General features: G+C 43.4%; 1 protein-coding gene across 1 annotated transcript; it reads left to right on the top strand.

The window, feature by feature from the left end:
* Window positions 1-97: 97 nt before the first annotated feature.
* On the top strand, window positions 98-10,135 carry usp42 (ubiquitin specific peptidase 42). The gene is made up of 18 exons (XM_076759606.1): window positions 98-184; window positions 1,466-1,715; window positions 2,556-2,762; window positions 2,924-3,034; window positions 3,274-3,373; window positions 3,875-3,942; window positions 4,065-4,135; window positions 4,283-4,365; window positions 4,459-4,570; window positions 4,698-4,838; window positions 5,131-5,231; window positions 5,413-5,578; window positions 5,686-6,363; window positions 6,472-6,554; window positions 6,771-7,892; window positions 8,221-8,534; window positions 8,635-8,700; window positions 9,005-10,135. Exons 2-17 carry the CDS (start codon window positions 1,475-1,477, stop codon window positions 8,694-8,696), a joined length of 3,660 nt encoding a protein of 1,219 aa, XP_076615721.1. The 5' UTR covers window positions 98-184; window positions 1,466-1,474; the 3' UTR covers window positions 8,697-8,700; window positions 9,005-10,135.
* Window positions 10,136-10,440: the final 305 nt, after the last annotated feature.

Below are 10,440 nucleotides of genomic sequence, written 5' to 3'. Positions count from 1 at the left end.
ATCCTCTCGAAACACGTTCCTTAAAGAGAAACGGCTGAACGAGCCAATCAGGGAGCTCGTTTCATTGCAGGTACCCGGATGTACCCGTGGGGCAATTAGCTACGTCATTGTTCACCGCCGGACACCCGCTGGAAATAAGGAATGGATTTACAACGGCTATTAACGTATTCATAACAGATTCCAGGTGAGTGCTTTGTTGCTTTTCCGACAAAGTGGTACTTTAACTGTGCAGGCGTATCAGTTTGGTAGGCCTGAGCCGCTCAGAATCGTTGTAGTAGCCTTACACCGGTTCTCTGTCATGTCGGAGAGAGCAGCGCAGTGACCACACACAGCCGCCGGTGTGGAGCCCCTCCTGTCTAAGCTAGCTAGATGTCCCGTTACTCAGGCCCAAGCTTTTAAATCAAAGCTATTTCGAAGTCGAAACAAAAAAGTGCCCTTCGACATTATAGAAAACCGCCCTGCTACACTCCGCCGTGTCATTCAGCTTCCATCGTGTCGACCTAGCTAGCAGCGTTAGCATCAATATTGCCGCACGAGCGCCGCCGCACGTTAATGTTAGCTCTATCCGGTAGCTATGTGTTACGTTCGCTGTTTCCATGGTGTCGGTGCCCTCGCGGATCTCTCGCTGCACATCAGTCAGTCTGTTCCGGTCTTCGACGAGAAAGGTGAGCTTTTAATCTGTGCTCCGCCTCCTACGTGGGCTAACGAAGGTTTAATTCGTGTTTTATTGAGGTTTAGTGGCGCTGCGTGTTAAAGGCCTAGCTGCCGTCTGTTAGCCAACATGAGCCAGTCTGCCGAGCGGGTGGGAGGGAACAGCTGTTGTTGTAAGCGTGCTTCCGACCAGGAAATTTCCTCTGTCGGGTTTTTGAACTAGCAAGGTTCACATAGTAACTTTAGCACGGCAAACTCAGTTTCATTTTTTTATTTTAACATATTCAAAAACAGCAGTAAATACCTTGCCAGTGTTTTCTGATGTTGGTCTTTTTAGGAAGTCTTGCAAGATGCCCATACATGGCTATCACTAGTTGTAGAGCTATGCTAATGTACTTTTAAGATACAAGCAGAGGCTGAATGACAGATGTGTAACTCAGCCATTAATTCAACCATACTATTATTTTGCTCATAGCTTTTGTTAATTGATCCATTCACTATGTGTGATTAATCATCCAAGACTTTTCTCCCACATCAAGCCTTTGTGGCCTTTTGTTTAATCAATGCAAGGTATAATAATAACATGCAAACAGAATTCTTTGCTTAGAGATTAAACTGTTGCAGATTGCTCCCACTGGCTTTTGGTACTTAGTTATATAAATAATCTGCAATGCATTTGCTGGCAACTTGTGCTCTTTTAGTGTAGGATATCACTGAAACAGTGACAAAAGAAAAATGCAAAACCTTTGATTTAATCTGTATTTTGACAGTTGTGGCAAAGTTGTATACTTCTGTGTTTCTTCCCCTCATACAGCAATGAACAATGACCATAGTTGACAGATCTTCAGAAAAGTCTGACCACGAGTCAGTCGGGTGTAAGCGATCTCCCTTCACCAGTGGAGACTTGGGGATGGACAGCAGCTGTTCCAGCAGCTGGGCAGTGGGTCCCACCATGCCCAGTGACTCTCCGAGGCTGAAGGCTCCAGGAGGCTGCCTGGGCCCAACGCCTGGTGCTGTAGTCTACAACAGTACACCCTCCTCTGTGGACCGACCTAAGGAGCAAGGTAGGAGCAAGAGTTTTTTTTTTTAAGCTGTGTTGTTATGATGCATGTGATGGGTTACAGACCTGGGCTCAGTCAAGTTGTGCTCTCTGCCTTTTATCCATCACACAGTAGACACAAGGAAGAGTTTCTTGACCTGCACCGTCGAGCAGCACCATTAGGCATGCATTTGAGGCTGCTGCCATTTTGTCATATTGGAAATGCTGATGCACACTTTGCTAGGTGTCTCAACAAATGCAGGTTCAAAACAAAATGTTTTTCAGACATGACTATCTTAAGACAATTGAGTAGTCTTTACAAAAAAAGGCCATGTTGCTAATTTCCATTTTCAGTTGCTGAATCAGCTGTAATTGACATAAGCCTCATACTCTATTAAGCAAATTGTTGTCAAAGCATTATGTGGAGTTTTTATATGAAAATAATACAAGCTGCACCAATGAATCTAAACTTTTTGCTAGTGTTCCTGTGTTAGAGTGTGACACAACTGGTTTTGTGGGTGTTGTGTTGCTGCTTCCACTCTACTTTCATTCATCCAGTTACATAACCAGGCCAGTTTTGAGTTGAGAGCATGATCAATCGCTCGAGCTTGTGACGCAACTGTTGTTTTGACATAAAGGGCAGCAGTGTGACTTTTGCAGAAACAAAAGAGACAGCAAACTCTGTCCTCTTCAGCTTGTTTTACAGTCTTATTCAGTAGTCAGAATCACATTACTGTATATACTTTAGCTGTTTACTACTACTTACATAGACAATGTAGCATGTATACAGATAATTGTTGATGTCCTTGACCTGGCAAATGCATTCAGTCTAATTTTAGTAATGATGTTGGCTCTGTGTGCCCAGTAATAAGCAGTGATGACGGCATAGACTTGCCCCAGAAGGTCCTCTTCCCTCCAGAGCGGCTCAACCTAAAGTGGACCCAGGCTCACCGCATTGGTGCAGGCCTGCAGAATATGGGGAACACCTGTTTCCTCAACTCAGCCCTGCAGTGTCTCACCTACACCCCTCCGTTTGCCAACTACATGCTGACGCGGGAGCACTCCAAAACATGTAAGTTTGTGTTTCATGGCGCTTATTTGCACCAACAGTGCAAAAGTTCCTGTGCAGTTGTATCACATCAAGCCAGGTTGCTTCAGTAGTATCTATGAGCTGGTTTGTTCCCTGATTCATGTCTTACTCATCAATCTTTTGCCCATCTATCCCTGCCGCAGGTCACGAGCCGGGGTTCTGTATGATGTGCACCATGCAAAACCACATCATTCAGGTTTTTGCCAACTCTGGGAATGTCATTAAGCCCATTGGTGTACTCAATGAGCTCAAAAGTAAGTTTCTGTGCTGCTAAAACAAATGAAATTGTTCCCTTTTACAAAATGTTTACCAGAAGTGAATGACAGGAGGCGCTGTGTGGCTGTTTACCTTTTAAATTTTGGAGGGAAATTTTCTGCTGCGTGTTTGTTGACTGCTCTTAAAAGAATTTTGAACTTTACATCTTTGTGTGAGTGTGATATTCATTTATGAGTTTGTTACATATCCTACTTTATTTTTTTTTTTTCCCTGACAGGGATTGCAAAGCACTTCCGCTATGGAAGCCAGGAGGATGCTCATGAGTTCCTGCGGTACACAGTGGATGCTATGCAAAAGTCCTGCTTACCTGGCACCAAGTAAGTTTCATCCATTTTGAAAAAGCATGCACATTTCAGGATAATACACAATCATGTGCTTACCCAGAAATTGATCATGTTTTTGGCTTTATTAGATGCATTTGCAGATACACTTAACTATTCATGTTTAACAGAAGAGATATATGAAATCACTGTAGGGCCATTGCCAAGTATGTTATGTATACATACAAAACCTACATGTACTTTTAATAGATAAGTTGGGTGGTCCATTGTGGTTCCCAGGGTACTTTTAAAAAGGAATTTTAGGAACCTCAAGTATCAAGTACATTCTTACAGTATTCTGTAGTGACAGGTGGCCTCTTAATTACTCTTGCTCTAATTCCTCCCTGTCTCTCTCTTGCTCTTTGGCCAGTAATATGTTGTGACCTGTCATTGTAAAATACTGTAAAATGTCTGTTTGTTGGATTTATAAGGTACCCAGTCAGTGATGTCGTTACCCTTATTGGTTGTTTCACATCCTCATATTTTTCTTTGTGACAGATTGGACAGGCAAACGCAGGCAACCACTTTCATCCATCAAGTATTCGGCGGGTATCTAAGGTCCAGAGGTAAGATATTAGTGTTGATTTGTTTTCTTGAATTATTTCTTGTATTTGAAGTCAAGTCGCTTTTTGTGTGCGTGTGTGTGTTTGTTTTACAACTAATAAATGAACTGAATTTTCTTTTTCAGTCAAATGTTTAAACTGCAAAGCAGTCTCTGATACGTTTGACCCATTTCTGGATATTACTCTGGAAATTAAGGTAATCAATCACTATTCATTGTCACTAGTGCTTCTGATGTCTCTGTTTTACTGCAAATGTGTGGCAGTAAATTCACATTTTTGCAAGGATCTTATGAACAGTGCCAAAATGATTATTTATTCATTTTCCTTTTGTCTCTCCACACAGACAGCTCCCAGTGTCTCCAAGGCTCTGGAGCAGTTTGTCAAGCCAGAACAGCTGGATGGAGAAAATGCCTACAAATGCACCAAGTAAGCTGTTTTACAGATAATTGAGCATCGAGAACTAGTGTTTATTCATTTGTCTGTTTGCCAGCTAACCAACAGAACATTTGTTTCCATTAGGTGCAAAAAAATGGTCACAGCCTCAAAGAGATTTACCATCCACCGCAGCGCCAATGTGCTCACCCTCTCACTCAAACGGTTTGCAAACTTCAGTGGAGGCAAAATCACAAAGGTACCAAGATATGTGTGGAAGCTAATATCCATGATATAGCCACAGGACAGCACCCATCATTCAGTGATTTTATTAAGTAAATATTTGACTGCAATTTGATATTAATCAACTAGTTTTTGGTCATCAGGATGTGAAGTATCCAGAGTACTTGGACCTGCGGCCCTTCATGTCTCAGTCCCAAGGGGAGCCCCAGGTCTATGGGCTGTATGCTGTGTTGGTCCATTCTGGATTCAGCTGTCATGCTGGACACTACTTCTGCTATATTAAGGTACTGGCAATGCTACAGACCACTGTTCTAACCTATCAGGACACTGCTTTTGCCAAGTATATAAATTTATCTCTCAGACGCCCTGTGGACAACTCATTGTAACAGTTTAATGCAAAGTTCCTACAACTTCCTACACTCTGAACAGACTGAGGTCTTAACTTTGAAAACACAGGTCTTCACTGGACTACATACAAGTATACATCTCAAAGCCACTTCAGAAACTGAGAAAAGTTAAATTTTTCTGTTTAGCAAATATGTTAAATCCTGCCACCTGTTCTGTTGTGTCTCCCAGGCAAGCAATGGGCAGTGGTATCAGATGAATGACTCCTCTGTGTCTGTCAGTGACATCCGGTCTGTTCTCAACCAGCAGGCCTATGTCCTTTTCTACATCAAGTGAGTAAACCATTTAAAAATATCTGTTGGGTCACATGTGAGATTGAATTCAGAATTAAAGTGTAGAACATACTGTAACAGAAATGATGATTTGTGCTCCTTAATATGAACCGTCTAGCTCGATAACATCTTTCATGTCAAATTTTTCCATCACTAACATCCCTTTCTTTTGTGTCACTAGGTCCAGTGATGTGAAGAAAACAGGGGACTACAGCCACATGAGCCATAATCCAGGCATCCCTGGTCAGCTGTCTCCACGACCGGTGGTGATACCACGCATCAACACCACTGTCCACCACAACAACATTGGCTTCATAGGTCCCCAGCTGCCGCCACACATGACCAAGGTACTGCAGACTTTCTTATATATCACTTCTATATCTGAATGTTATCAATTTAAGATATATAGCCAGTGTTTGACACTCACTCCTCCTCTTCTTTGTGTTCTCCACAGAGTGCTCTACACATTAATGGGAATGGTTCTCTGAGGGACTATCCCACCAACTCCAAGCCCAGCACCAGCAGCAGTGTTGTGGGAAAACCTAGCCATGGACTGGCCTCTTCCTCTTCTTCCATCTCCCACTCAATCAGCCGGCCCACAATGATCCCAGACCACGACAAACGCCAGAAGCTTTCATTCTTCATTGGACAAGGCAAACAGACCCGCCCGTCCCCCTCCTCATCCTCTTACAGCCAGCCGTCCTCAGCTAGCAGCAGCTCCTCCTCCAGCTCTTTATCCTCCTCACAGTCTACCTCAGACGTCCACGCAGACATTCGCTTTGTTCCACGTCAGCTTAACCACGTTAACGGCACGTCTTGCAGTAACGGGGATCGCCACACTGGAGGGAATGGAGCGTCATTCTTGGTGCCGTACGGCCAAGAGTCCTCGGAGGAATCAGACCAGGAGAACTGTGGTGCTCTGGATAATGGCTGTTCAGTCAAGTCTCACCTTAATGGAAATAACAGAACAGGAGAAGTCTTTGATAAATCTCCTCAGGCCACCAACGGGGAGTCGGGATTACACCACAATGGTAACGGATTAAACGGACCAACCTTTGGCGTTTCGAAATCCAGTCAAAATGGACACCATTATGGACACCACAAAGTGAATGGACACAACACCACTGATAAAGTAAATTATGTGCTTTATGTTTTTGCCATCTCTTGATAATGTATTGACAAGTTAATGAAGAGGAGTTTTGTGTGTAAGTTAGTAATCATGTCTTGTTTTTGCTCTCAGATCTCTGGCAGTAATCACGGCGGTTCATCATCTGTGGCTACTGTTGCTGCTAATGGACTGGACAGTGACCATAGTCAAACGAGGTAAGATTAGCTGTCTAACACAGAGTTGGAAGAAAGTTATCACTCTGTCAACCACATGCTGAGCAGTTAAAAAAGTCCTCTTTCAGCAGTGAGCTTTAAGAAATACATTTGTTTCAAAATTGATGTGGTTCTATTAACGTTTGTGTTGTTTTTCTCACATTTTTACACTGTACACAGACTGGTATTTAAGTTTGTGTATTTTGGTTGTTTTTCCAGCAAAGAGGCACATCATTCTGCCTCATCGCAGGCCAGTTCTTCTCAGAGTATCCATCCTGCTGCCAGTGAAAGCCAGCACCTCTCCTCTTTTGACACAAGGGCTACAACGGTGTCTGACCCCCTGCCTCAGCCTACAGCATCCTCCGCTGTCAGCTCTCCACCTTCAGCCACGGCTACAAAAACCCATTCTGTCACATCTAGAGAATCTGCTTCCTCTTCTGCCCATCATGACAACATCAGTGCGGCCTTATCCACCCCGCCAGACTGCTCCCAAAGCACCGGTGGGGCCTCTGCGCCTCCAAAGAAGGTTAGTGGAGATGCGGATGAAGCAGTGAACCTACCACCGACCAGTGGTCTGTCAGCAGGGACTGAAGGGTGTACAGATACTAAGGAGCAACACCAGTCCAAGCCCAGTTCTAGAGGCAAAGAAGGACAATCTTCCCGAGACAGGGAGAGAGACAGGCTGTACTCTGACTGGAGCAGAGACAAGGAGAGACACTACAGGGACAGGAGTCAGGAGCGAGAAAGTGACGGTGGTCGTCATCGGTACAGACGGGACTACCGAGATCACCGCCATCATCGCTCGTACAGGGATCGCGTGCCTCCACATGATCGTTCCTACAGGGACTGGGAGTCTGAACGTCGCTGGGAGCGGACTCTCCACCACCCCAGGGAGCGTGATCGTGACAGATGCTCTAACCATTACCACCACTATCACCAGTACCGGTCCAGAGATTACTGGGACCGAGAGCGGAGGGTGCAGGAATATCCCTACCGCGAAGAGTCTCGTAGTCGTTGTAGGTGGCAGGAGGAGAGTCGAGAATCCCGCATAATGAAGGACAAGATCAATGGCAGGGAGAGGGACTGTTATCCATCTAAGGTGGAGACTTCCCTGTCTGCCACGGTGCCAGAAAACTCCACAAAGTCCAAGGGCTCGCCCCCTCGGGCTCATCCCTCTACGTCTGGATCGGCTCCAAACAGGGAGGATCAAAATCACAAGAGGACTGGTGATCCTCTGAGTAAGGAGAGGGAAGAGAGCGCCGAGGCCCATCGCTCTAAAAAACACAAAAAGAGCAAAAAAAAGAAGAAGTCAAAGGATAAAGACCGACACCGTGATAGTCTGTGAGTAACATTCTCTTTGCCTCTATGCTGCTTGACTCTTCATCTGTTGTACTGTCGTGAATTTTTCATTGTCTTTATTTTATTTATTTTTAATAATTCACCGTATTTTTCTCAATTGTTAGTCATTTGGCAAGCAATAATAGTGAAAAAAATGCTAACCATTCTCTGAATATTTTTGGGTTTGGGGCTTTTAGTTGAGAAAATAAGACATTTGAAGACGTCACCTTGGGCTCTGTGAAGCTATGATTACAAACCCTGATACCTGAGTCATTTTTGGATTTGATCGTGGGCTGAGATTAATCATGGTGTGCTTTCTGTCTTCCCCCAGAAGCTCCGATGGGGATTCGGACCGAGCCACTGAAACAAAAAAGAAGAAGAAGAAAAAGAGGAGGCAGCGGGACAGCGAGGCTGAGCAGCACAGCCCAGGAGCAGCTCGGAGCCACAAGAACAGAGGCAGTGAGGAGAGGGAGAGCCGCAAGCGACGATACCACGACATCAAGGGCACTAAACACGACAGTGATTTGTCTCCAGAAAAACGTCAGCGAACAGACTACGCTGAAGGCAGAGGTGACCATCTACTGCCCTCCAACCACACCTCACCCACAAACAGTTCAACGCACCGTCATCTCAACGGTTACCAAGGTATTACAGGTTTTCTCACACTCCTGAAATGTCACTGAAATGCAGAAATAAACGCTGCAGTGAAGCTTGTCAGTTTTAAGTGTCGACCCTGTTTTTGTAGGAAACGGTTACAGCCAAACCAACGGTGACTCCCACGATTTCTCCAATGGCTTGAAACACTGACTCTGTGAGTGGGAGCCCTTTTAATGATTATCACAGTATGTTCTCGTACAGTCGGTGCTAACAAGCAGCATTAACTCTTATTATACAACCCTGATTCTAAAAGAGCTGGACATAAATAAAGCAGAATGTGATCATTTGCTGATCCTCTCTGACGCACACTCAACTGAAAACAGTGCAAAGACAATATATTTAATGTTTGACCTCATCGGTTTCATTGACTTTTTTTGGATTTGGGGTTGTAGGTGGAAATGTTTTAACTCACAGCTCTGCAAATAGTTTACACGGAGGCCTTTTCTTTCTCATTTCAGACACATCGTCACCATTTTGACAACAGCAGAAGAATGACATCAACCTTTTGACGTGGTGCTTCTTCATTGGGAATATATTGTATTTTTACCACAACTAGTGTTTTAAAAGTTCCGATTTTTTTTTTTTTTTTTTTTTTTTTTAAGGCATTGATTTACTTGCCGTAATTCTCCTAATTAATGGTTTAAAAAAAAAAAAACATTCACCTGTTGAACATTTATGATGAAAAATATTAATATATACTTGTATGAACACAAACAAAAAGCCTGGAGCTTAAACATCTCAACTGCTGCTCAGTGGAACTCAGGACTTGAAAACTTGTCAGCATCCATCATGGATATCCACCTGCTTCACATGAGAACGAAACAAAAGGGAAGCGTGTCGCGTTCGAGGACAACCGGCAGGCGTCACGTCGGCTGCAAGTTTAAGATGTCACCATATCTACAGAGCCGCAGTGTTTTTGAGTTTCCTTTGATCCCAGTGGGAGCAGACAGACTAACGGAGGGAGATATCCATGAATGAGACGGACGAGTGCAGTGACGGAAACAAGGCTTCGCTGACTGATACCTCCACGTTAACCCTGGACAGACTTGAGGACATTTCCCAGCTTTTTTTTTTTTTTTTTTTTTTTTGGGTTCGTTTGTTTCCGTTTTGCTCTGAAGCCTAAGATTCACTCAGTCATTTTTAACCTTTTTCCACAGAAGCAGAGGTTTTTCTCTGGATCATGCCTCTCCCACCTCTCTCACATTCTTTTTTTTTTTTTTTTCTTTTTAAATGTTACAAAAAAAAAGCATAAAAAATTGGTTATCATGGCTGTGGACCATTTGTGTTTGCTTTTAATGAAAATACAGTTTGTGTCTTCTAGCGTCATAAAAAAAAAAATACTGTGAATTTCATTTTGAACTGTACTATCAGTTATTTTTATACGTAAAAATCCTGTATCAGGGTTACCAGTAGATGTTTTGTTTTGCTTTGTTTTTAGGAAAACTTGTTCATTTGACCATATTCAACTCAACTTAAGACAGAGGTTGAAAAACTGCTGTTATATCTTTAGTTTAGCATGTCAGAATTTATACATTGTATAAGGTAAAAGCCTTAAAATACATTTGTTAATGTCAGAAATTGTAATTTGTTCCTGGTCTTTGACTTTGTTTACAAGCTGTGTTGAAATGAATGAAAAAGGCTGATTAAGATGACTGACGAGGCGCCAGGGATTCCTGAGACGCTCCCGTCTGCCTTTTGTATCATACGCTCGGAATAGATTGATTGTATTCGAGCCTCTTGTTGAACAAACTTCACCACAATTATGATGTAGATACATACATGAAGTGAGAATGGAAACCGATCGCACTCTTCTGTATTCAGGTTTTGTTAAATACACACACTTTTCGAGCTATGAGTCATCAAGATGGCTCAGCTGATTTTATCCACACACACC

The sequence above is a fragment of the Chaetodon auriga genome, chromosome 20, assembly GCF_051107435.1.
Source record: "Chaetodon auriga isolate fChaAug3 chromosome 20, fChaAug3.hap1, whole genome shotgun sequence".
NCBI classification, from domain to species: domain Eukaryota; kingdom Metazoa; phylum Chordata; class Actinopteri; order Chaetodontiformes; family Chaetodontidae; genus Chaetodon; species Chaetodon auriga.
The sequence above is the reverse complement of the archived record's forward strand: the minus strand, read 5'-3'. Positions and strand labels throughout refer to the sequence as shown.

Excerpts from the sequence above, each read along its gene's own strand:
- usp42 (XM_076759606.1), top strand. The coding sequence starts at position 1,475 with ATGACCATAGTTGACAGATCTTCAGAAAAGTCTGACCACGAGTCAGTC. Across the intron at positions 5,232-5,412 it reads TATGTCCTTTTCTACATCAA|GTCCAGTGATGTGAAGAAAA; the intron begins GTGAGTAAACCA and ends TTGTGTCACTAG. Across the intron at positions 6,555-6,770 it reads AGTGACCATAGTCAAACGAG|CAAAGAGGCACATCATTCTG; the intron begins GTAAGATTAGCT and ends TTGTTTTTCCAG.